The 27,376-nt window shown below is 37.4% G+C and overlaps 3 protein-coding genes across 4 annotated transcripts in view; 1 reads left to right on the top strand and 2 right to left on the bottom strand.

Annotated features, from left to right (window-relative positions):
• Nucleotides 1-6,930, bottom strand: part of tiparp (TCDD-inducible poly(ADP-ribose) polymerase) — a 40,817-nt gene extending 33,887 nt beyond the window's left edge. The window contains exons 1-2 of the mRNA XM_081372905.1: nucleotides 6,877-6,930; nucleotides 6,447-6,535 (exon numbers count right to left, since the gene is read on the bottom strand). The gene's annotated coding sequence lies outside the window, so the exon portion shown is untranslated. The remainder of the gene's footprint in view (nucleotides 1-6,446; nucleotides 6,536-6,876) is intronic.
• Nucleotides 6,931-7,135: 205 nt separating this feature from the next.
• Nucleotides 7,136-10,326, top strand: ssr3 (signal sequence receptor, gamma). Its single transcript, XM_081372903.1, has 5 exons — nucleotides 7,136-7,471; nucleotides 7,900-8,026; nucleotides 8,122-8,220; nucleotides 9,841-9,972; nucleotides 10,055-10,326. The coding sequence occupies exons 1-5, from the start codon at nucleotides 7,339-7,341 to the stop codon at nucleotides 10,119-10,121; spliced, it is 558 nt and encodes a 185-aa protein (XP_081229029.1). The 5' UTR covers nucleotides 7,136-7,338; the 3' UTR covers nucleotides 10,122-10,326.
• Nucleotides 10,327-12,772: 2,446 nt separating this feature from the next.
• The window catches only part of kcnab1a (potassium voltage-gated channel subfamily A regulatory beta subunit 1a), a gene marked incomplete at its 5' end in the record, with an annotated part of 89,633 nt that continues 75,029 nt past the window's right edge, over nucleotides 12,773-27,376 (bottom strand). For both annotated transcript variants that reach the window (XM_081372290.1, XM_081372291.1), the window contains 9 exons: nucleotides 12,773-14,145; nucleotides 15,226-15,314; nucleotides 15,425-15,545; nucleotides 15,663-15,757; nucleotides 15,840-15,960; nucleotides 17,002-17,087; nucleotides 23,112-23,198; nucleotides 25,409-25,452; nucleotides 25,915-25,959. In XM_081372290.1, the coding sequence (XP_081228416.1) occupies nucleotides 14,056-14,145; nucleotides 15,226-15,314; nucleotides 15,425-15,545; nucleotides 15,663-15,757; nucleotides 15,840-15,960; nucleotides 17,002-17,087; nucleotides 23,112-23,198; nucleotides 25,409-25,452; nucleotides 25,915-25,959 (778 nt within the window). In that variant the 3' untranslated portion in view covers nucleotides 12,773-14,055. The remainder of the gene's footprint in view (nucleotides 14,146-15,225; nucleotides 15,315-15,424; nucleotides 15,546-15,662; nucleotides 15,758-15,839; nucleotides 15,961-17,001; nucleotides 17,088-23,111; nucleotides 23,199-25,408; nucleotides 25,453-25,914; nucleotides 25,960-27,376) is intronic.

The raw sequence follows: 27,376 nt of genomic DNA, 5'->3' as shown, positions 1-27,376 counted from the left end.
TATAAAATATGTATGGTTATAGTAGCTACACCACAGTTGAACATTGCCTGTATAATCCTATGTAGAGATAATTATCCACATATGTAGGTGTATTGATGCAATCCCTTATAGAAATTATTTGAAAATGGCAAACTAAATATGAAATAATTCGTCCACATGATAATTGGCACCTTATTTGAGGCATTTCTGGAAAGCTGGATGAAAACTCCACTTTATGTGATTTTTTTTTTTTTTTAAATAGGACTGTATTCTGTATGAAAACCTTGTTTTGAATCTTATTGTAATTTTTATTGCATAATAAAAATGTGTAGTTGCTAATTTGTAATTAGATCTAATTAGGTATTTGGAAAATGTATGATTCTGAGCCTCTTCAAACATTATTCTCTTATTACTGGTCATATTTAACTGTGTAATCACAGGGTGGTTTCCAAGTTCATTTCAAATGAAGTAAATATCAACCACTCCGGAGTTCAGAAGGACAGGGAGGATCTGCGAGTGCAAGTTCATAATGAAGTTTGGGAGGAGAACCTTGAGAGCATGAACGAGGTCAATGTATGAAACACATTGATACAGTTCAAAGCACATCAAAACATCTCTCAAACTGAAGGTCTTTCCCCTCAATGCAGAACAGAACTCTCATTCATCTCATTCATTGTGCACATGCCAAGCTGTATTCATGGAGTGTACTTAACAGTGTACAGCAATCGAGAGGGAGTGGCGCTTCATTGCAATCCGTGGTGATGATTCACCTATAGCTTGCTCGAACCAGTAAATCAAATCTTTCAAATGTGGAAGAGGGAATTTTGAACGCTGTCCGAGTGAATTATTATAAATATATCACATTATACAAAGCTTTTCTACGTAATGACAAAATTATAATTAAACAAAGAGAAGTAGACAGAACGAGAAGATTCACTGGAAAGAGTTGTCGGAAGTTTAGTGACGGTGACGTCGAAGTCATGTGACCGTGGTGTGGTTCGTTTAAAGCATATGTTTAGCTTTTGCCTTCTGCTGATTGTATTTACGCTTCAAAATTCATACAAGTTGTTATGATTATAACCCAACATGTAAGAATCATAAGCTTTTGTTATTTATTTTCGACAATAATCCAAAAGCCAATGAAAAAATCCTAAGGACTATTCTCACAATTCTTTTTTTTTTTTTTTTACATTTTTTATTGCATTTTAAACAAACATAGTCAATGTGCAGTCAGAATTGCAATAGATATACAAATCGGATAAAAAACAAAAACAAAAAGACTGACAGCCAGGGGGTGGAGGCTAAACATTATATTAAAATATCAAAGGATTCACAAACAGAAATAGTTTTAATTGCTTTTTTATTGTGGGAATGAAAGATAGTCTTGATATATAATTGCATTTCTTTTTCAAGACCCCAAAAACAAAGGTAGGGTTTTAATGAACTTACATTTATGTATATGGAATTAAGCAAAAATTAAAATTAAAATTATAATATAGTACTCTTTCCTTTTATTTGAGGGAATATTATTAAAACCAAATATAACATTTTCTAAACACAAAGAAGACTCTTCTCACATTCCCGGGGTTCTCAGAAGCAGAAGTCGTCCTAGTTGGGTAAAAAATATATTTTTGTATTTCCATTTTATGGAGTTTCCATGACTTTCCAAAAGAGGAAAAAGATACACTGCAAAAAAATAAAAAATAATAATAATATTAATGTTTTTCTTTAGTATTTTTGACTTGCTTCCAGTCCAAATATCTAAAAATTCTTAAATCCAGAAGTATTTAGATAAGTAAAATTACATAAGATATTCTTATAAATTGAGTGAGCAAAATGAAAACAATTGGCAGATAATTTTGCTTGTTTTAAGCAAAAACTCACTTAATTAAGATTTTTTTTTTTTTTTTTCAGAAAAACAGATGTCATTTCTTGTCATTTTACTTATCTAGTAAATACTTCTTGATTTAATAATTTTTAGATATTTGTCCAATTTATATTTAAAGATACTCATGATGTATTTTTCAATATTTTGATTAAGTATTCAATTAATCTTCCCGGGAACTGTAACTGTGCTAATTAAAGAAATAGAAATCTATCTTTATGTTCAGAGTTACTCGCTTGCATTTACACACAGTTCTGAGTCTCTCGTTTCTTTTCTCTCTCTTTCACGTATATTGGAGTAGTTTGGGTGTAATCCGGAAGACTCAAATGAACAACTCGCTATAAACTTGGCTGTGATTTATGTCATACGCATTATATTTACCTCTCTTGTCATATGAAGTCACAAGAAATCTGTTTGAGAAATGCATCTGTTTTTGCACAATATGTGTTTGTTCAGCGTACTGACCACATAATCACAGCTCTCGCAAAACCATGTGTCCTTCTTTCCTCTTGTGTCTTCAAAGATGCACAAACGGTGAAGTCATTCTGGGCACACGGACTTTGAAGGCCAGAATGTCAAGCTAACTCAGCAGCCATTATTTCCTCATCATTCTGTCTCTTTTTCAGTCTATTCTTAGATGAAAAGGTTGATTTTAAAGTCAAAGAGGTTTTTTTATCATTATTCAACCCTCCACCTCCGCATTTGTTGGAGTTCCTGCTGTGTTGTTTTTGCTTTTTGAGCGTTCACACCAAGTTTGTTTTCCCATCTCCCGTGTTCTTCACACGCAGGGTTGACGCTTCACAAAACGCAGTGACCTTTCAGATGCAGATGGACGAATGAGCTTTCCTCTCTTGCCAAAATGTCAACGTCTTGAGTTTTTCTTTCCCTCTCTTCTGGTTGTTTGCTTTTGCGAACGGCCTTGGCAGGTCGCTGTGACCCTCAAGCCTTTGGCCTCAGGCTAAACATGTGCTCTGTGCTTTTGAACAGCATTATGACCCCTGTTACAAACAAAAAAGCCTTTTCACACTCTTATTTAGTATAGACTTCCATTACAGGACACACTTCTTAAGCAAGCTAACATCATTCCTAATAATTGCTTCTAAGTAGTAGTGTTTTTAAAGGCAAGCATCCGTTACTAATGTTCATATTGAGACAAACCCCACTAAGTAAACTTCGTAACTCACACTGTTTGTGCAACGGACATGCATGATAGCCTATGTGCCGTTTCTTGAGGATAGGTGTGCTTTATTACAGGCGATTTGATGATAAAACAGCTCAACTGCAATCACTCACAACACCCTAGCAACTTATTAAACAATCTTGTCTAATAATGTATTGCATGTATCGTAAAACACACACAAACTGATTTAAATTGAGGAAACCGATTACCTCACTTCGAAACCAATAGCTTTATCATAAACAGAACAGCACTATTCTCAGATATCATATCTCAGAGAATAATAAACCATGTTTGGCAAGGAAGGATCCTGAAGTCCTTACATAGGGCTGGGACGATACACCGATACTATCATGATACTTGGGTGCCGATACAATATGTATTGCGATTTTTTTAAGAATTGCGAATCTACAAGTATTGCGATTCGATCTTGCAATATCTTGCAATTTTTTTAACACTAGACCATCGGGAAAAGTTATATTTATAAGTCATATTTACAAAAACAAATCACATCTTTCTGACTTTTATTTCAGAAGCATCATACAATAGCCTACTACATTCTCGTGAATAAATGATTCAATAACAAATGTTTAACAGTCACTTGTCGCCACTTACTGGCGAAACAATGTCATCGATAAATGCGGTATTTTAAGCACCAAGTTTCTATCAAAAGCTGATTTTGATCGCTATCGTAGACATCAGTGCTCATATCTGAACTTTAAACTTTTATCCAAGTGCTTCTATGATCATTTTAACTATTGCATCACAGAAATAATGATACTATGAGATTGAAAAGACTGTTTGTGAAGTGGTTTCATGACTACTCTCTCCGGGTCAGCACCAACACAGATCTGAATGTTGCGATATATGAATGTCTGAATGAAAGATATGATTTTGTCAAAGTTTAATAGACAGACGAATTGAAAGATCGCGTGGGTGTTTGAATCGAGATCACAGTCTTTTAGAGATGAATCGTGCAGCTATATTGTCTCATCTCTCTCTCTCTGTACAGACCTTATGCGCCAGAGAAACGAGGGCGCCGCCATCTTTAGAATATTGTCTTTTAACTTCCGTGTTTCCGGTCGCTCTGTATATTTCTATGGCATTGCTATCCAGGAGTAATTAGCCTTTGAAGTGGATTTACTTAATGTAAAATTAACGAAAGTCATCATGAGGATTGTAATGTTTAAAGCAGATGTCTTAACAAATGTCAGTAGACCGGGAAGATTTTAAAACGAGCCGTTCATTCATAAATACGCAAGATCGCTGTGAAAATACAGACCGGAAGTCACAACGAGCGCAGCGCTGAAAAGGTCTCTTTCGTGAGTCCACTTGGGATATTACGTCACTCAACACTCATAGATAACGAGACATTTCATCCTGGCTAACTTCTGTCAACCTCATCTACAAGCAAGGACAAAAATAAAGCAATTTAATTAATATCGATTCTGGAATTTAAAAAAAAAAAAATATAGCCTATATATATTTTAAATCGCGATAGTAGGTGAATCGATTTTTTTCTCCCAGCCCTAGATAATAAATAAATTAAAAGGTGTTAAAGGGATAGTTCACCCAAAAATGAAAATGTACTCACCCTCAAGTTCTTCCAAACCTGTAAAAATGTCTTTGTTCTGCTAAACACAAAGGAAGATATTATGAAGAATGTTTCAGCTATTGAATTCTATAGTATTTATTTTATCATAGTATTTACCTCAAAACTAAAACATTCTTCAAAATATCTTGCTTTAGTGTTATTATTACACGTATATTCAGCAATATTGTTGATTTGACTGTACTGACACTATTGGATGAGACCTGAGCTGATGATGAGCTTTTGTTATTGATGAATTGAACTCATTTCATAATTAATGATCTTTACACAGTTAATGAACTGAACTGAATCAACTGATTTCCTCTGAATAATGACTGTTTATCGTCTTTTTAGATCTGCTTTACGGCAGATTGAACTCTGTTTGCACCATTGAATCATTATTATTGTACTGTTTATCCCTGTACAGCTGCTCTGAAGCAATCTGTATTGTATAAAGCTCTATATAAATAAAGGTGACTTGACTTGACGGTCAAGGTTTTTTTTTTTTTACATTTGGCTCTAGCTTTTAAAAATCCTGTAACGAGTTTTAAACACACGCCCCAGATCTAAAAAGGGCAAGAGGAACAACAAGCAAGATAAAATACACAACACTATCATCACTGTCATCAAATTATGCAACCTCGTAAAGTTGTGTGCTTACAGATCAAATTCGCCGTCACATGCATTTCTGGCTGCCGTTGAACGGATCCACCCATTTTCCAGAAAGAGGTGCAAATGTGATCAAACCAGCTGCCATGACTGGGCTGTCAGTCATTCTGATGTTAAATAAAGAAACAAACGCTGAGGTCTACACTACACCCATGCCATAACTGCCCTTTATTGACCGGGGAAACCCAGGACGCATTCACCTGAACTTTGCCCTAGTGCTTTCTGCTTTCCTTTATCATATGCAACCATTGTGCAATGACTTCCAGATAGTTCTCAATTCTCTTTCATTCTCATTTCTTTCTCTCCGGTATGACCACAGTAAATGTCTTATCATCTATCATCGCCTTTCCACCTCCACCCCCAGCTCAAAGTTGTCAGAAACAAGGGTAAACGAGGTAACGAGTAGTTATCAGAAGTGGCATGGTGGAAGAAAAGTGTAATTTCACCAGCTCTTTTGTTCTTTGTTCTGTCCCAAACTGCACTTCAGAGAGTTATAGTGTCAGCATTCTGCTCTTCTCAAACATTTATGATGGTTGGGCGCAGTTTTGGGGGAAGTTACTTACCCAAAAACGAATTGCATTACCTTTATGGAAAGTAATATGTTATGTTACTTTTGTGTTACTTTTCCTCACCTGGGCTGGGCTTGCTTGTTTGTTTTTTTACTAACAATAACAACAACAAAAAAAGTCCTATTTCTTGCAAATGTATAGACCATTTCACACCAAAAATGAAATGAATAAGATAGATAGATAGATAGATAGATAGATAGATAGATAGATAGATAGATAGATAGATAGATAGACCTAGATAGCAAAGGAAGTAGCCTACATAGCATTAACCACAGTTATAGCCAAACTTTCTCTTACTTTTCCATACATTTGAATAGGCTACTTGTCTCCATCTAGTGGTGCAAATATTTTAATAAAAAACGTTTTATAAATTAAAATTTAATATGATTCCCCTTTTGTGCAGACATCTTCAACATTTAACAGAAATCATAATATCATGTAATTACAATATGGGCTACTCATGGTGTTTTTTGTTGTTGTGTGGGTTTGTTGTTGTGTTTGGGGACAATACATTTTTGAAACAACATGACAGTCGGTGAGTAAATAAATGCACTGTAAAAAAGATGGACGACGCACCTTTTCTTTCTTCAATTGTAGAAAAGCCACCAATGTCCCAATATGGCGCTGACATGCAGACTCGGTCCCCACTCGGTTAGTACAGTTTACTGCAGAACAACTTATTATGTAAGTGTGAAATAAACAGTTATGGAAATGTAGAAATTAAAGGAAAAGCTCCAATCTCCCTCCGATAAAAAGTCCGTTGGTGCCTCAGTGACTACTTCGCTCAAAGAAACTGTCAATCACAGCTGTCAATCATGGCGTCACACTCCCAAAACCAAACTTATTTAAAAAACGAACACTTAAACTTACATCAGCGCGATAACTACCTAAAATAACAGAAACCAAAAATTATTTGAAGTGTAAATAATTTGATTGTTTAGTTTGTCTCAAGTCCCATTAGATTACATAGAGAGAGCTGACCATAATCTAAACTGCACCCAGTTACCTGAGGGCGAATCGGCGATCGAAACGTTTTGGCTTCACATTTCAGGACTTGTGCGGCACACTTGGAAAATAATGACAGATATTTAATTTTCTTAGACTGAACTGAAGGAACTTAATCTGGACTGAAAGACTGATGAAAGACTCTGGAGTGTTGTTGTATTTTGTTATGACAATGACAATAATTGTTGTTAATGTTTTTTTTTCTTCTTCAAACATTTAATATTATATTAATATAAAAAAAGCTGTAAGTTTTTCTTTTAGCGAACTGTCCCTTTAAATGCGCGAGACCCTCCCGGACACTAGCAGGCAGCGTCTCAGCGCGAGTCTCCTTGAGTTCTGCGCGCACTGTTTCTACGTCACTGTTTGTGCTGACGCGGCGTAAGCGCTTCATCCATTCGGATCACATACGTGTCTGTCTCTTTTCAACCAAACCTAGGATCCGAGCAGTGGACAGACCGGAGACATGGCTCCTAAAAGCGCCAACAAACAGCAGTCAGAGGAGGATCTTCTCCTGCAGGACTTCAGCAGGAACCTGTCGGCCAAATCCACAGCGCTATTCTACGGCAATGCGCTAATCGTGTCCGCAATCCCCATCTGTAAGTTCCTCATCTGTCCCTCTGAAGACGAGACTCAGACTTACTCTACTTGCCTATCTATCTATCTATCTATCTATCTATCTATCTATCTATCTATCTATCTATCTATCTATCTATCTATCTATCTATCTAAACTGGGAAGGGTCCACTTCCATATTGTTGTCCTATTGTTAGTTTCACTGCTTCTGTTGTTCTCCTCATTTGTTTGGATAAAAGCATCTGCTAAATGATTACATGTAAATGTAATGGTTGAGTTTAAACATTGAACTGCTTGCTTAGACACTATTCTATTCTAATGAGTGTGCTTTAGATACTCACATGTTATACTTTATCTGCGTCCTTTCCCGAGTCTAAACGTTCACTGATGATTGATGATCAATGTTATTGTGATTTCTACCTGATTCCTGCACGTGTGTGATGTTGTCCAGGGCTGTTCTGGAGGATCTGGCACATGGATCTGGTCCAGTCTGCAGTGCTGTATGCAGTCATGACTCTGGTCAGCACTTACCTGGTTGCCTTTGCTTACAAGAACGTCAAATTCGTCCTCAAGCACAAGTAAGAATGCCCATCTCTTTCCTTTTCTCTCTCTTTTGGGTTTTGCAAGCTTAATTAGTTCATTAGACTGAATGGATCAACTGCTATACTTTCAGGGTTGCTCAGAAGCGTGAAGACGCCGTGTCTAAAGAAGTGACTCGCAAGCTCTCTGAGGCCGACAACCGCAAAATGTCCCGCAAAGAGAAGGACGAGAGGTATTCATCTTAATCATGACACTTTTGAATCGGCTTGTCTGCGTTTATCAGTGTTATTTTACTATTATGTATGTATTACACTATATACTTAAAAAAAAAATTAATTTGTATCTGATTTAGTAATTTTATTGTGCTTTTGTTATGTTTTTATATATTTCTATATAGTTTTAATTTAGTTTTATTGCAATTTTAGTGCTTAAATTATTTCAGTTAACTGTCAAGGCAACATTTCTAATATTTGTATTCATGTAGTTTTTGATGTAATATTTTATTTCAGCTTTATTTAAGTTACCAAAAACAAATACTACTTTTTTGTTTTGTTTAAAATGATTCTGAACAGACAACTAAACAAAATAATATGTCATTTATTAGAGGTTCTGACAAAATTGTTAATTAATGTGAATGAATTATTTGTAAAAATCGGATTGAATGAATAATTCAATGACTAACTTGTTTCATTACTGGATGAATCAGCATTTTTGAACAAAACTCTTTAGTGAACGATTCAATGACACATTTTTAAGAGTCCTATACATGAATGAGAGCCGCTCTCTTTGGCTCAGCGGCATCGCAAACACACATTTAAATGATCCGGTGTGAATTTGTCAAAGGTTTAATAGACACAGGCGAATCGTTAATGTTTGAATCAAGATCAAACGCTTAATCGTGCAGCTCTAGTGTTCGATTTAGTAACCATTAAAGCAACACCAAAGATTCTTTTGTACCTTAAAATGATGTTTCCAAAATGGTTTCAGTGGTTCATCAACTCGTAACAGGGTGAACGGCACTTCTGCATTCGCTTTGCGGCCCTCTATCGGCTATAACCGCACTATGCCAGATCGGTAGCGGATCTGTAGTTCGAATGAGACGTAAGAAACTACAAATTTGACTTGCGTTACTGTAGCCGATAGGTGGAGCCTATATAAAAAAATAGCCGTTTTTGATGCCGCAATACATCATACTTTCATAAAATCATGCAACACACTCTATGGACATCGTTATTTCCAAAGCCGGTGCTGGATAAACAGCGAGCGAGCCGCGGTAACCTAAATTATTTACGACAGCGGTAATGGACAGTTCCGCTTCCAACCTGTAGGGGGACCGAAGAGGAAAAGTGCTTTGGTGTTGCTTTAAAGCTACACTGTGTAATTTTTTTAAGTTGATTCTTAGCAAAAAACACTTTTCTTTCAATATGATTTGTGCTCATTAATGTGTAATTACTTCTACCAACAAATCAAGTATTCTCGTAAGCGTAGAATCTGCCATTTAGAATACATAGAGCGAGTCTCTCGAATGGCGGCAGCCATGTTGCGCCTCCATCTTGAAAATACATTAGCCTAAGAGGGACATACCTGGAAATCCAAGCTTCGCCTTTCGCGCTTTTACACTCAGTGGCACCGTGACGAATGCGAGGGGGAGATTACTCGCGACTGCCGGCAGATTTGAAATCAGTTGGTAGTCATAAACAATTTCACCACTAGATGGGAGAAAATCCTACACAGTGTAGCTTTAACAACACTGGCTATTATTGAAGACAGAAATGAACCACTTTAGATGTCTCCTGTTGATATGTCTACTGTTTGAACCTACTTTGTTCCTAACACTGAGACTTTGCCACAGGATCCTTTGGAAGAAGAATGAGGTCGCCGATTACGAGGCCACAACTTTCTCCATCTTTTACAACAACACACTCTTCCTCATGCTCGTCATCATCGCCTCTTTCTTCCTGCTGAAGAACTTCAATCCGACAGTGTAAGTTTACTTTAGTGTTTACTCTTTTGAAGCCTATTGATTGGTTCAGAAGTCTAACGTTTATCTTACGTGTTTGTCACAGGAACTACATTCTGTCCATCAGTGCTTCTTCAGGACTGATCGCCCTGCTGTCCACTGGCTCCAAATAAAACAGGACAAGATTGAGGAACACACAAAATGAGAGGATTATGGGATGGGGAGGGAGGTGTGGCGACGTGTTAAAGGAGGTTTGTTATCATTCGGGAGGGCGTTTATCATTTCATCTGTTAAAGCTTCATGAAATTCATGATCAGTTAAGGCCTGTATGATGGACTTTTGTTTTTGTTTTGTACCAATAAAAGACTGTTTACTCATTTTTTTTCTCGTCATATTTTCTTATAAGGAATACGGGAGTGCAATATGACCAAAATATTTCACAATAAGGATATACAGTTATTTCTGATGCAAGTTCCACCTATAATAAGTAGGGCTGTCAAAAGATTAATCGTGATTAATCGCATCCAAAATAAAAGTTTGTGTTTAACCCTTAGGCTGCATTGGGGAAATTTTTGTCCTTTTCATTTTTATTTCTTTGACCATTTTGGCTGTTTTAATGCCAATGGTATGTAATTTGGCAAAGTTGTGACTTTTTGCATAAATTTACAAATTTTGAAAAAACAAATTAAAATATGTATAACACACACGGTGTAGAACAAATAGCACCATTCAGTACCATAAGGGACAAAAATGTCCCATTGACTCCCATTAAAACGTCGTTTAAAGCCGGGGCCGTCATTAATACATAAATCATGATTTATGTTGAAACATTCTTTCATTTTGAAGCAAAGGCATTATATTTGCATTATATAGTGTATTTTACCAGATGACGTCACTACATGTGTATTCCCTAATATAGGGGGTAATGCACGCTATTTTCCTGGTTTCCACTATTGGGGCACTTGACTGTGCATGAAGGATTTGAATGGTTCAAAGATCTAAAAATTATGTTTCTGAGTATGTGTGGATGTCTGAGAGCGATGTGTGTCTGCGTTGACAAAAATTGTGTGTGTGTGTGTGTGTGTAGGGCCGTAATGCATGGTGTTTAGGCGAGTGACAAAAATCACAATATCCTGAAAGTCATGTTTTACTCTCTCTCTCTCCCTCTGTGTGTGTGTGTGTGAGCGCGCGCGCGCACGAGAGAGAGAAAGCGCTTCTCACGGCATTGTTTTCTTTCGGTTTGATTTTTTTGATATTAGATTTTAGATTGAGTTTTTTTCAAAATTGAGGGTACCGTCACCAAAACTGGAATTTAAAGGGTTAAAATCCTGAAATTGAATAAATATGTGGTATGTATGATGAGGACTGATGCTGGTTAAAATATTGAACTCAGTCAAAGTGGAAAAAAAAAAATATATATAATAGTTTTATGGCAGTGTTTAGAGTGGACATTTTTGTCCCTTAACGCACTCAACGGTGTCAAATATATAATGCAGCCCAAGGGTTAAATAATATATGTGTGTGTACTGTGTATAATTAAATTTGTATATATAAATACACACACATGCTTGTATATATTTAAGAAAAATGTGTAATTTATATATAAAAAAATTATATTTATATATAATATAAATTATATATATAAATATATACAGTATATGTATGCAAATATTTCTTAAATATATACATGCATGTGTGTGTATTTATATATACAAAATAATTATACACAGTACACACACATATATTATGTAAACACAAACTTTTATTTTGGATGTGATTAATCTTTTGACAGCCCTAATAATAAGCAAGCACACACATGGGTTTACTGGCCTTATGTGTTTTATTTTCAAGCATATATTCTACCTCTATCAACTGTTTACATATTTATATTTACAGAAGTCACTTCTGCCATACAGGGAGAGATGCATGATATGAGAAAAGACCCTGATGCAGAGATTCAGAACAGCCTGTGTATCCAACAACTCATCTCAGCGTTACAAACTCTAGAAAACAACAGCCACCACATGGTGTGATTTCTTTGTTTTTGTAAAAGACTTCATTTACAATTGAGAAAAGCTCACAGTATTCCACTCGTGGACCCATGGGAGAATGGGCAAGCCCTAATGTTCATGCAGGTGAGAATCAAGGCACTCCGCAGGGAGACTAAAGGTAACACTATTATATGTACACACACTGTGTTGCTTTCAACACTGTTTTTGATGGTTTTCTGTACAGAGCCATCTTGTTTTCTCAAGCCCAACATCCATCAGGTTTCAAATGAATCTAAAAGCTCTGAGAAGTTAAATACTACAGGGTTAAGCAGCTCGTCAGTCTTTAAAACATCTAGGGCATGATAAAGTATGGCTTTTAAGTAGGGCAAGCAAGAGTTATAAAGTCACACATGAGGCACCCGCAAACTGTCAATCAAATTTACCTCCATTATATCTTAATGCTGACATGCAGATCAGGAGCTCCAGTCATTATTCACGGACCCTTATGATTATTCAAACCTACAGTATATTCATATTCTTTTTTTTTTTAACTCAGTTTTTTTTCTTTCCATACAATGAAAGTCAATGGGGTCCAACAACAGGAATAAAGTCATTCAGGTATGGACCAAAATGAGGGGGAGTAAATGATGACAGGATTTTCATTTTTTTGGGTGAACTAATAACCCTTGTGAAAAAGAAAAGGCATACTTTTAAAAAGAGTACTTATCATGGAAATAATATACTTTAAAAGAATATATTTATATATTAGTTAATTGCATTTTAATTCAATGAAAATGTATTAAATAAATGCATATAGCTGAACTTTAGCGTATATTTTGACCCACTTAAGTAGGACGTAATTACAACATCTTTTATATTATATTATTGTCTTTGAAATATAGATAAAGTGTACTGCTGAATTTAATAAGCATTTATGGTAAATGTAGAGATACAAAAAAAAATCTGTTAAAACTTGTCTCATGAATTTAATTATTAGTAATTACACATTTGTTAATGATGAAGCTGTAATTAAGTACATTTAAAATATAGTAACTTTAAATGTAGTAATAATTATAAGCAAGTACGTTAGATGTGCTTTGGTATTTCAACGCATCACAATAAGTGTACTTCTTTAAAGCATGACAAAAGATTATCAAAACCCACTGATTTAAAATATACTTTAAAGTAAAACCTTTTAAAAAGTCCAATTAAGTGTTAAGAAACTGAAAGTGGCCTTTAATTTAATTGAAAAAGTACAGTTTTCTACTTGATTTGAAGTACACTACAAATGCACATTTAAGCACACTTCTTTCTCACAAGGGCATCCCTTGAATTCCTAAACTCTTCCTTATTACTGTTACTAAAGGAAAAATCAAGTCACTCATTTATAATCAAACATTACCATGAATGCATTAGTCTGCTGGTATAATATACTCTATGCATGTCAGATCAACTTTAATACTGTATATTATGCAGTGCGGATTGAGGTCGGTTTATAATACAGTTGCATGTTCAATAATCACATATGCTACCCTCATTCAAGTAATTTCCAAGGTCCGAGGTGTGCATTGAGTTATTTATCCATGGCTCACATTATGAAGCAAACACACATATTCTCTATTAAAATATCCCTCATAATATATCAATACAGGCAAAACAGCTCGAATCTTTACGAGTGCACATTGTTCCACCGAGTCAGAGCTCTGCAGTCTGTGAAACAGGTGTGCAGTTGCTGTGTTCGAACACAAGAGGGCGACATGCGCTGTTCCTCCAGTCTGTGTGCTAATACCTCCAGGTGTCCCAGTGGCGGATGGTTTTGAGAGCAGAGGCCAAGCATGGGTCATGGGTGTTTATGAAGTACAGTAGTGTGTGAAGCTCTCCTGCAAGGTGACACCTGGACACCAGTCGTGGGATTCTCGCTGTGGTGTTCGGGTTTAAAGGCACACCAGCAGAAACGGGATGCAGGTACAGGTAATGGAGGACGGCACTCTAAGGCTTCAGAGAGAGGTCAGACCGATGATGGAAACAGATTTGGAGCAGGAACCACTAGGGCACGAACACTGCTACACACACACACACACACCTCCCTTCACCATGAGTGTGTGTCCGGGGGCCACTAGGACCGGAAGTCCTTCTTACTGTACGGCCTGTTCCCAAGTATATGATCAATGTCTGAAACTATATGGGATGTCATCTTTGGAAGTACCTGAATGTGCAAATAAATGAGTTAGGAATCTTCTGGAAATGAATAGATGCGTAGAAAGTCATAGGGCTGTTTACACCAGGTATTAAGATGAGTTTTGGTCGCTCGGATCACAGGTGGACGACGCTTAATACAGGTCTAAAACATTATGAGCTTGTCCACTTTCGACCACTTCCAGAGGTAGTCGAAAACACATTGCTTTCATAGTGTAAACGCTCATGTGTTCGAACAGCCACAAAAGACGCAGACTCTCCGTCTACCGACCTAATGCGTAATCATTATGGGAAGAGACTAGCCAGACGGGATTTAAAGGGGTGGTTGATTATGATTTCACTTTTTTAACTTTAGTTAGTGTGTAATGTTGCTGTTTGAGCATAAACAACATCTGTTTGAACATAAAAGGCTAAACGTTTTTAAAATGTTCAGTGCATGTCTGTGTGAGATAAAAGGACACAAGCTCTTGAAGCTCCGCCCTCTGTGCCGGGAGCAGCAGCTCATTTGCATTTAAAGGGACAGACACAAAACTGTGCGTTTTTGCTCACCCTCAAAAATTGACAACTTTAACATGCTATATAAAAATATCTGTGGGGTATTTTGAGCTAAAACTTCACATACACACTCTAGGGGCATCAGAGATTTATTTTACATCTTGTGAAAATGGCATTATACCACCCCTTTAAACTTTGTCGGCTGGAGACCCAAGTTTGGTTTGAAGATGAAAAACGTACCAAGCACAATGTTCTCTCTCCGTTCCTGATTTCTAACACTCACTCACAGCATTCGGCTGGTCTTGAAACTGTCAGAGCAGAAACTAAAGCTGATGCTCTCCGTGTGGTTTTCCATCATCCATTCACATTCATATGTAAATTGCGTGAGCTTATTTTGTCCATTAGATCGAAAGATCTGAAAAAGCCCAAACACAGACCCTCCCCACGAAGAAATCAGGACAGAAGTGGCTGAAGGTGGACAGAAGAGACGGATTAAAACACTAGGTGTAAACGGGAATGTGTCTCCCTCGTCTACTTGTGATCCGATCGACCAAAACGCATCTTTACACTGATGTAAACAGACCATATATCTCACCTGTATGGCTCCCAGGTTTTCAGTTAACTGCTCTGCATTAGAGGTTCCTAACAGGACTGAACTCACTCCCTCGTTCCGCAGACACCAGGCTGGAGGACAAAGAAAGGCTTCAAATCAATCTTCTCAGCAGATTACAGTTTGTTGACAGAGTGGACAGTAATGCGAAGTAAGACGACTGGCTGTGTTTGAAGTGTCTTACCTACGGCCAGCTGAGGCAAAGTACAGCCGAGCTTCTCTGCAATATGACCGAGTTCTTTCAGCTTCGCCTGCTGCTTTCGTCCATCCTCACTCACTATCTTGTCTTTCAGCCACTGGTACGACTTCAAGACAAAACGAGTAGACGAGTAAAGTCGGGTAGGAGGAAGCAGGGCACAAAATAAATAGTTGATTTGTCACTGTGTATATGCAAGCGCGCACGTTCATAGCAAATTAGGTACCTTCATTGATGCCCTAGAGGTTTCTGGGATACCATTTTCATACTTTCCAGTGATGATCCCACAGGCCAAAGGGGACCATGTCATGGCGCCCACACCTACAGTCACACAGAATGAAGATGAGTTGTCCTGCATGATGGTCAGGATTCAGTGAGTAAATGATGATTGATTGACACCTGCCTATCTTATGGTAGAGCTCAGGCAACTGCACCTCGACCTTCTCCCTCTGGAAGAGATGATACTCCGCCTGCTCACACACTGGAGGAATCAGGTTAAACTGCCTCGCTACAGAGTACGCCTCCTAGAAAGACACAATCAGATTTACACTTTTGAAATCAAATATATGCATACATCTCTGTACAATTCATTCATTTCCACCTCCAAGTGCTTTCATAATGTCTTTACTGGGCCATCAGAAGAAGCAGATATTGCAGATATTTCATGCTGGAAATAATTCTCATTATATAGTGATGCCTGAGGCTAGTCAGTGACAAACCTAGTTACAAAAATGCCTGTTTTCACAAATCATGTTGGTTTCAAACACCTGTTTCTATCATTCAGTCTAAAATGTAATATAAAACTTCACTGCTTTTGGATAATATAATATAATATAATATAATATAATAATATAATATAATATAATATAATATAATATAATATAATATAATATAATATAATATAATATAATATAATATAATATAATATAAAAAAAAATCTGTAGCCTTTAAGGTAGAAGCTAACTTTCAAAAGTAAACTAACATTGGGAAATATTTACTGTAGTAAAAAGTGTGACAACTAGTTATTATCTCCAATATCATGTATAGTAATATCCCATAACTGATTGGCTCCTTGGTATCATTTCAGGCTATGAACACACGTTCCAGTCGGGGGTGTGTTTACGTGGGATAGATCTGGCATGACACTAGAACATGGTATTATCACAGTCACACAAATTACAGGTCATCAGTGTGTGTCCTCTTTGTAAAACTCTGATCAAGCCTACATTTATCGCCCATGAATTGATAATGTCAGTGCTTAATTACAACATATCAGTTTGTGCAACACTGCAATTACAGCAACATACAGTACTGACAAACCACTGACTTCATTCACAGGGCTAAAAATATGTGATGTGGCCAATATACACTAGAGGAGCTGAGGTTGTTGTTCCAGCAAACACACGGTTTACTCCTGAATTCAAGCTTAAAGGAAGTAAATGATCAGCAATTCTGTCATGACATGCAAGTGATGCACTTAATTCTGCTGAGCTGGTGTGTCCTGCAGGGTGACATGTTGAATGAAGCGTCTCATGACAACTGAGGTTAAGAAAAATGTTACTTACCATTATTTCCATAGCTGTCCATCGTGAGGTTCCCCAGTACATGGACATGCCCTGGTTTATCACGTAGGTCATGGCTCTGACAATCTCTGTGGAAACACACATTCACAATTTATGTTCTGTTATGAATGTAATTGTATTGGAAGTGCACTTGTAGTGTACTAAATCTTACATGTATATATATATTTTTAAAACAACTTACAAATAATATATCAATGAAATAAAAGGCCACAGAAGTGTACTTTAAAGAGAGTGCACTTATATGTTTAGTTGCGCGTAAAAAAAAGTACAAATTCAAAGTAGTACACTTATTTTGATGTTGACTAACATACTAAAGTACTTGATTACAATCTAAACAGTAGTGCATTGTTATACAATTTTACATTTAAATGTACTAGATTTTATATGTGATAATTTGCTTCTTAATTACAAATGTCAAATTACAATATTTCAAATAATGTCACGTTCAAAGCAATGATCACATGGCACAGGAAATTTAATAACAAAACCTTTACTTGGAAACACGGAGGACTATATAGGAATCTCGTTTAAACTCATATGACATTATCACACAAACAGAAATGATACTGGACAAAGGACTGAGGAAACTTAAAGGCTTAAATACAGTTAATGAAGGAACTAAATGAACCACAGGTGAACATAATCAGTAACTGATGAAACCAACTAGCAAGAGGAACTGAAATTAAACCAAAACTGAACGAGACCATTACAAATATATTACATACAAGGTTCAGTAAAAATGGCGTTGAAATATATTTTAGTTTATCATAAATGCTTGTCAGTAATTCAAATACAATAAAAGTAATGAACTTGCATATAAATATGTAACTAAATTCTATTTATGAAAAAATCACTTAAAAGTTCAGCTGAATGCATTTAACATATATTGTAAACTACAATGCATTTTCAATTAATTGCAATTAACATGGAACTAAAACATTGGACCAGCATTCAGTTCCCACTTACAGTAAGTTTATTCTAAAAAAAAAAAAAAAAAATGCTAATGTATCCCTCTTTTTCACAAGGGCGTTATGATAATTGAACTTTAATTTTTATTTAGTTTATGTTGAAAATCCAGAACAAGTAAAAACAAATTAGGCTGCTATTAAGATAAAACAATAAACTGCAATAGTTCCACTGGTCATTAGTCATAAATGTCAGATTTGGTGTAAATTAGCTAAATTGTGAAATTCTCTAAAGCTGTGTGTGATTAGTGTTCTTTCCTGCTATGTTCAGTAACATAATCTGGTATGGTGCGATATATTTTCATTCACTGTGTATCAGCTTGGGTTCATTAAGTTCAGCTTGACGTACTTTTGTGTGGTTTCACTCAATTCAATAAGCGCACTCGTGAGGAATAAAAGAATGCTAAAGTGCAGTGTAACTTTATATTCCCTTCAGCTTTTAGAGCGAGAAAGCAGGGGACTGCAGAACCACTGAGGAACTTTAATATGCACTGCACACAGTGATGAGCACCAAACTCTGGACACTTTACGCATTGATGCAGCAGAAAAGCACTGCATAGCGATCTGCCTGCCCATGTCTATGAGACAGTGAGAGAGAGGTGTCAACGTCTAGCCCATGTTTAAAGATAAAAAGCATAGATAATTAAGCAAAAAAGGCTCATTGGAAAAACATGCCAATGCCAACATTGCTGCAAATTGATATTACGTTCATGTGTAATATCTTCTTGTGTAACCCCCACTCCGAGCAGGATTCGAACCGGCTTTTCTGGCATGGGAGGCTCACTAACAAGGACACAGCCAGGGGAGAGAGGTTTTACTATCTGGCCTCTGTTACACTCACCCCACTAAACCGTCCCATCCGGGTCACAGCACCAACGTAACTCCTCCGGTTCAACTTCCAGCGGGATTCGAACTGGCATTTCCGGCATGAGAGGCGCACAGGCTAACTAACAAAGACACAGCCTTTAGCATCAGTCACTTGTGTGACTCTTGAGGCCTGTGTTACACTCACCCCCCTAAACCCTCCTATCCGGGTCACGGCACCAATGTAACCCCTCCGGTTCTACTTCTACAAACAAGGACACAGCCTTTAGTGTCAGTCACTTCTCTTGAGGCCGGGGGAGTGAGGTTTTACTAGCTGGCCTCAGTTACGCTCATCCCCCTTAACATCACTCCCATCCGGGTCACGGCACCAACATAACTCCTCCAGTTCTACTTCGAACGGGATTCAAACTGGCGTTTCCGGCATGGGAGGTGGACGCACTAACAAGGACCCTAAGAAGACTGCAGCCTCTAGCTTCAGTCGCCCAGTGAGTGGCGGTAAAAGCACTTTCAGTCTTCTGATGAACGTGAATCTGGCAATGTTTTATTACAGTGATTGTTGTACATATTGTGAGAATTTTCAATCATATTTAAAAATAACATACTACCTACATTAAACCTAACAAAAGCAAATGTGAGATAAAAACACATTTGCTGAAGCATCCATGTCATTTTAGCTTGCTAAGTGCATTGCTGTAGCAGGTGAGCTACCAAACAAGTTTACTATGTCAGAAAAGTCATCCATATGGAGCTGTTTATGTGATGCAAACATCAAAACTTAATAGTTTACAAATCATGCAATATGGTATAAATGTTTTGAGGTCATAACACAGTATTTTGCAAGGAACTGCATGAAAATGTCTTTATTAATGGATAATCTGCCCCTGTAATCATTATTTTTGTGTTTTGTTGGCTCTAGTGTTAATTTCAGCCAATGGAATCAATTTGGGGTCCTAGACAGACTCAACTCACAGAGCGAACTGCATTGGTAAGGTAATGACATTTATCATTAATGAACTGAGTTTGTAAAAAATAAACTTTATTGTGCTAGACTAGAGGATTATGTAAAAACAGTAAATAGAAGTTAAATTAACATCAATCAAGAGTAGCAGGTTGTCAGGCTGTGTTAGAGAGAGCTGAAAAGCTTGTTAAAGTCGAGAAGTCTGAAAGTATTGGCTGAGTCAGGGTGACCTTGGCATCTGGCGCAGGGCTTTGAAATATTACTAAGCCCTAAATGCTACACAACAGAACAGCTCTGAGCAGTACATACATTACCAGAAGGGCATACTGATCCCCCTCGCCCCAAGAGAACATTGATTGAGCTTACAAAAAGAGGGTGGATATAAAAAAATCTCTAATTTCCAGCTCTAAACTGTGCTCTAAACGATTTTTGCTTACTTTGCTACTTTATGCATAAGCTAATGCTTCCCTGCTACTTACAGAGTTTAAGGCGGTCACATAAGCCGCGTTTCCATTACCCTTCAAACTGCGCAAATTGAAATTGCGAATTGAAAATACGCCCAATAGAAACACGTCATTTTCGCAAAAACTTCCATTTATCACAAAAAAATGTTACGCTCGCATGGGGTGGTTTTTCAGGCAATCCGAAAAATAAATATTTCGCAAAACTGCAATGGAAACAGTTTTTGTGCATTTACTGGTCACCTGACGTAGATAACGCAGTATGTTTGGATAGAAGACGAGACAGTTCTTTATTAAATTCATAAAAGACAAAAAGAATTACAGGAATACTGGATTCTAAACCTCAAAGAAATGCCACATCAAGAGCTTGAAGCAGAAATGAGGGAGAAACACCCAGAAACACCTCATACGAGCCTCTCATAAGTATAAGGGTCTTTCCTTACCATTAATGCTTGGAAAACACACACACGTCTCCTTCGATTAATAATAATGACCAGTGCAGTGGGTGAGATATACATAAACCTACCAACGTCCATTGCCATGATTTTTGGAATTACTTAACGCAAGAGGAAAAAATTAAGTTTTAGTCACATAACATTGGTTAATGGAAACGCCGTCATTTCGCAATAGTTTTTTCTCGACATTTAGAAAAAAATAAAAAAAAATGCATAATTTTTTCCTAAAACATTTTTTTATATTTGAAAGCCGATAATCGATATATTGGCTGATAAATGTAAATACAAATTTTTATATAATTTTTAGAGCCTGATCACAGAAACAAATGTCAAGCACTATAATGTTCTCATTATAATTGTATGTAGCCTATATGACAGACTTTTCTGAAGTGATTCCAATCATATTTAAAGCAGTTCAAAACCATCATGGCGAACAGTGAGCATCTGAAGTGTCTCAGCTGAAGGAAATAATCCATCTATTGGTTTAATATATTGGCCAAATTTTCTTATTAGGCCGATGACAATAACATTAAAAATGAACACAATCAGCTGATACCGTTATAGTGGGCGATATTTCGTGCATCCCTAGCTCCATCCCCAAATTAAACACTCCTGAACCAGCTAATCAAGGTCCAGGCAGGCGTGTTGAGGCAAGTTGGGTCAAAACTCTACAGGACAGTGGCCCTCCAGGACTGAGTTTGGACCCCTGACATACACGTTGCGATTTCTCAGGGCACCCATTTCAGTGATATCTGCCAGATAGTAGAGACATTTTAAGCAAAGGGCTAAAAACAGCTTGCCTAGCATTTTAACATGCTTTATACTAATTAGCACCACCCTGAGAGATCATAAATTGTCTTGAATCCCTCCATGGTTGTCTCTAAGGCATGAAACTTTCTGAAAGTATGTGAAACAAATGCTTCTAGCTATGCAGGCTCAATTAAATTCATAGGACAGTGCATTCTCATCCCAGTTATAGGCTATGTGTTGCGCTTTATCACTAGGGGTGCTGTAGGCGGGTTCGTTTTTTTTTTTTCAATTCTTCAGTCAATTTTCACTTTAGTGCAATTATTAAACTGTTATTACTGCCACAGTAAAGCAAGAATGCACAAGTATCAAGTATGCACTTGCAGTACATTCGCTTCTGTTTCTGGCCTTCAGAAGAAAAACAACTTTGAAGCCGATCAATCTCCTTCTATCATTCATGTTCTGCATCTTCCTCTACTACTATCTGTTCTCCTCTCTTCTCCTAATGTATTTAGGCTTTTGGCATATGTCTGTAGATAATACGATGGATAAACGAAATAGAAAATCAGCAAGTCATTTCTTTATGAAGGTCAAAGAGGCTGGAACAACTATCTTTCTTCTCTTCATTTTGCTCTTCTGAGAATAAAACACTCAGTTTTGAAAACGGCATCGGCAGCAGGTTCTCATTTTAATGCACATTTTCTCCAGATCACTCTTGGTGCAGTTGTTTCTCTCTGTTGTTTACACTGTTCAAGAGACTTCGCTATTCTGTGGTTTGTACCAAAAGCACATTATTAAACAGTAGATTCGACTTTCAGGCTGACTGCACTTGAAGCTTTGGGCAGCACTGAGCTTTAACAGCAGTTTGGTAGCTTGCTGGCTGCATTGCGTTCCTCAAAGAGGTCTGGTTATTCAGAAAGGCACCCCGGGGACTGCACTTAATCATAACCCTGTTATCATGAATACATATTTCAGAGCACTTAGACCTCAGATGGATGTGCCTGCAGGACACCAACACTCATTCTTTTGTCCATCTCTGGTTTTCGATGCCGTATTGTCATTGCAAACTTCACAGCACTTTTCTAAAGAGTATCCCAAAGTAAAAGGTACAATTTTTTGAATTACCAAACCTAGCAAAGTCTACTAAAGTCTTCAAGATGTACCCTGAACAAGTCAATTAATGTAATGATTTTCATGCACTGCCGTTCAAAAGTTTGGGGTAAGCAAGATTTTTTCACATTAATACTTTTAATAAGAAAGGATACATTAAATGGATCAAAAGTGACATATACAGTAGATTTGGATTTCAATTAAATGCTTTTAAACATTCCATTCATCAAAGAATTTTGAGGAAAATATGTAGTACAACTGTTTTCAACATTGATAACAATCACAAATGTTTCTTAAGGCATGTTGTGAAACCGAAGAATGCTGAAAATTCATATTTGCCATTCCAGGATTAGATTACATTTTTAAATACATTCAAATTGAAAAAAAGTTATTTTAAATTGTAATAATATTACTGTTTTTGCTGTATTTTTTTATCAAATAAATGTGTATAAGCAAATGAGATATTTTAAAATCTCACTCGCTCCGTTCCCAAGGCTCTCGGCCCCACCCTGCTTGCTATACTCACTGACCCCAAACTTGTGAACATTGGTGCATATTTGGCCAAACTCACCCTCCATCGGCGTGTTGCTATCGGGCCGGTTGGCGAAGACCACATCTACATATTCCAGCTGCATTCTCTGCAAAGAGCCCTTGAGACCTGAAAGAGGAGATGGTTATTGAGAGTGTGTTTGAGTCTTCCTTTTCAAAAAGTCTGGTAGTGTTTACCTAACAATATAGCGTGATTAGCTGTGCATGGGAGACGGGTTTGTGCTAATTGAAAAGGTGCATGCTATGACAGATCACAATTTGTTGACGACTCAAGCCTTCATGCCATCAGGAGAAACCCTCAGCTGTGTGAGTCTGGAGTAATCAAGCTCTTTCTGTGCAGGGCTCATTCACTCGTTGTGTCTCTGTCTTTAATTCGGCTGGATTGATTGGGACTGGGTTCTCTCCTGTGCCCATCTCTAGAGGCTCACTCTGACAGGGTCAGCATCCTGAGGTCAGATGAAGCTTTACAGTCAGGAAATGATGGTGTCTGTCAGCAGTTTGAGACACAGCGAGAGATGTGGGATTGATCAATGATATAGTGGAAAGTAGCCCAACGAGAGCTATGTTTCCATCCAAATTTGTGAATTTAACTTGCGTGCAAAGTTGCAATATCGCATAAAACATTTGCAAATAAAGCAGCGTTTCCATCCTATATGTTCATGAGGACAAATATCGTCACTTCCTGGGAAATTAGCGTGAATATCTGTAATAAAAATGTAAGTTGCTGCAATTCTACATCGTAAATGACTTATGAAACGCAATAAACGTCGCCATGTTATCTTGCGTTCGAATGCTGGTGTTTGTGAATGCTTTATGTAAGACGCTCCTGGAGGGAATTAAACCAAATCATTCTGATGACAGACTTTGTCTCAGGCATTTCAGAATGATCAAATCAATTAGCATTCACCATCGCACACCAGCAGGACAGGTGATCGTGCGTAAGAAAAGTGTGTGTAAAAGAAAAAGAAAATGAATAGGTCAAAAATCTAAAAAAACAAGGAACTCGTTGCTAATAAAATTTTGATACTCATTTGCAAGTATTGATAGTGTGCGGGAGTTCCTTGTTTTTTTAAAATGATCAAACCAACAATTGAAATGCTGTGATGTGATTGGTCCCTTGGTTAGTCCAGTTATCCAATCAAAACCACATTTTGTTGTGCATCAAAGGGATTTATTCTGTAAATGTTTTTCCATGTCTTTTTATCAGATCAAAAATGTATCCGCCTCAATTGAGGGCACAGTGGAGTCCATCTTAATCATTATCATTTTTTTTTTCCAATGTACATTTTTTGCATGTTTTATATCAAAAATGAAACTCGCTTATCACAAGAGATGAGTATTAGTAGATGAGTATAACTTAATCCAGACTGTCATACTATGACATAACTTGACAATTGTGGGGAAGGGATGTCACTTCATTTCACAGGACCACATACACAAAATCTGTGTATTTACACAAAATTTCACAATATCTGTGTATCCTGAAAGACAGATTGTGTGTCAACGTGTATGTGCCAAAAATGTATCTCAGCCCACCGGTGTGTGTGTGTGTGTGTGTGTGTGTGTGTCTGATTTGCAGCCTTACCAGACCAATGATTGAACCAAATGCAATGATGTAAATCTAATATACGGCTAGTGTGTTCACAACTTCACAGACAAGCTCCAGATGCAGGGAGCTGCAGGTGTGTTACAGGAGTGTGTATCCTGAGCTCTGTGTTTATAAAATAGGTGTCTGGCCTCAAACTTGCTGGCATGGAAGAAAAATAAGAGCCTGTGCAGAACAGCACACACAACCAATCATTCATCCACAATGTAACCCTGAATATCTAGGCCAGGGTGTGTATTATTTCCTGTACTTTCACACCAAAGGTAACTCTGCACCTACTGAGAGCATCTACTGTGTGAATTACAACATAACTCGTTTTTCAGGGCAATGGTTAATACTGTAATATTAAAAGAATAGCTCACCCACAAACCAAACTGATTAAACATGCTGAAATGCAACTAAAATTCAAGGTGCCTGTTTGTGTCAGGTGAAATTCAGTCAAGTAAAAAAGTCAGATGCATGGGCGATTAGGCATTCGTTCTCGGCTTGATTCTGTGCAAAGTGTGTTCGGTGACTGATGCCGTTTGGCAAGTCACTCTCGTGTGTGTCTGGCTCTGTCCTCTTTAGTCCTGCTCTCTGTTAGTTCTGCCTACCAGAGCGACACGAACACTAAAACCACTCAATCAATGCCCCGCGAGGAGCCAAACACATCACACACACACAAGCTGTGATCACACAGTGAGAGGATTTAAGAGAGAGAAAGAGTACTTCACCTTCAATAATGTGTTTCCTAGAAAGGCCTCGTTCGGTCTCGGCTCTGTGGCGAAAAAAGGAGACGGACGTACATCACAAAGCCAAGTTTAGTTCAGTCTAACATAAGAGACATGTCTTCTTTTTCCTCTTCCAAACTGGGACTTTTGCAAATGCTCACTTTTCAACTTCAAATAAAACTCTGGCATTTTGTAAATGCTAATTATTATTCATGAGAGAGGATTTGTGGGGAAATGGGACAGGCCTTTTCTTCAGTCTTATCGAGGTCCGCAGCTGCACTTCTGCTCACTGACTCCCAGAACACTTTCTCATTGAGAAAACACTGGGTCAGCACTCGCCCTGGACTGAGGACTATAATTGCATTTATGAAATGTGGGAATCTACGGATGTCGGCGTTAAGTGTGCTGCCCTTTAGAATGTGCAACGGCGCGAGTTATGAAATAAAAGTTCTCATGATAGGAAGTGACATACTGTACGAGCACAATGAGTGAAATGACAGTTTACTCACTTTCCACCCCAGTAGAGCTTTGTGGTAATAACCAGACTGGATCGCCTTAGGAAAAGGAGGAGGAGAGAGGGAAAAGTGAGTTAAATATGCACATAAATGTTCCAAAATAACTTTCAATCAAGGGAAAATTTGATGAATCAATAAAACCATCAGTAAACAAACAAAAAATCTGAACAGAGGAGAGTCTGCTGGAGAAAAGAGAACGAGACAGAGCTCGTAATAAAACAAGAACCAACATTGGCTTGGGTTTTCAGAGATGGCGAGAACTGAGGGATTTGAAATGTTGTAAAAGCGACGCAGAGATGATGTTTTTATAACTCAACAGGTGAATAATGTAATTTATTGAACAGATATGTTGTACATGCGTAGTGCCCTTCATTGACAAAATCACCGGAACTACTGTGAGTATTTAATTATTTTTTGTTTTTTTTTGCCTTAATGACATTCCTAAAAAGAAAGCTGCATTATGTCATAAGAGCTTTTTAAAATGAAAATATTTATTAAATATTCAGTCATGGAAGTTTTTAATATTTAAAATGTATGTAAACAGAGATCTTTTTATAACAGGGCTCAGTAACACTTTATTTTACAGTGTCCTTGTTACATGTAACATATGTATGTACCATAGTAATAACAGTAAATTATGCATAATTACATGCAACTAACCCTCAACCAAATCCTAATCCTACCCTAACCCTATAGTAAGTACATGGAGTTAATTAATATTACTCGGTACTTAAATATATAATTACACTGTAACAATGACACCTTAAAATAAAGTGTACCCCAGAGCTCTGGTAAACATGCACTGTACAGTATTTATATTTCAGGTCTACATTACACCTTTCAGCCTGATCGTGTTTACACAAAACCTTTTCAATCTGATTATTTGGGTGCATGTAAACGTAGCCTATTGATAACAATGAGAATGTTTCCTGATATCCAGCATATTAGAATGATATGAGAGAGAGAGAGAGAGAGAGAGAGAGAGAGAGAGAGACAGAGCGAGAGAGAGAGAGAGAGAGAGAGAGAGAGAGAGAGAGAGAGAGAGAGTGTGTGTGTGTGTGTGTGTGTCATGATAAGTGTGTAACCTTCACCAGTTGCTGTTTTGGCAGTAATCTGCAGGTCTCTCAGAGACTCGCTCTACTCTGTGTTGTAAATAGTGTAAATGAGATTTCACTGGTGTGAACTCTCGCTGTGTCCTACATTCACAACTGAGAGCTGCCCTCTTAATCGTGGCCTTACAAAATAATTAAGATATAGTTTAAAGAAGAAAGTTGAGGCTGAGAAATTTAACACATATATCAGGCCAGTGTCGTATTAGAAGTGACTTCAATGACTTCGCATTTCACACCCAATTGTCACTGTGTAGCAAACAAACATGTGACCTTCACACCATCATCTCTGTGGAACGAGTGAGAAAAAAGGAAAAGGAATGAAAGAAAATGGAGGAAATTTGGTT

Source organism: Scardinius erythrophthalmus (assembly GCF_964197995.2).
Source record: "Scardinius erythrophthalmus genome assembly, chromosome: 8".
Classification (NCBI taxonomy): Eukaryota; Metazoa; Chordata; class Actinopteri; order Cypriniformes; family Leuciscidae; genus Scardinius; species Scardinius erythrophthalmus.
Note: the sequence above shows the minus strand (reverse complement) of the source record. Positions and strands in the feature narration are given on the sequence as shown.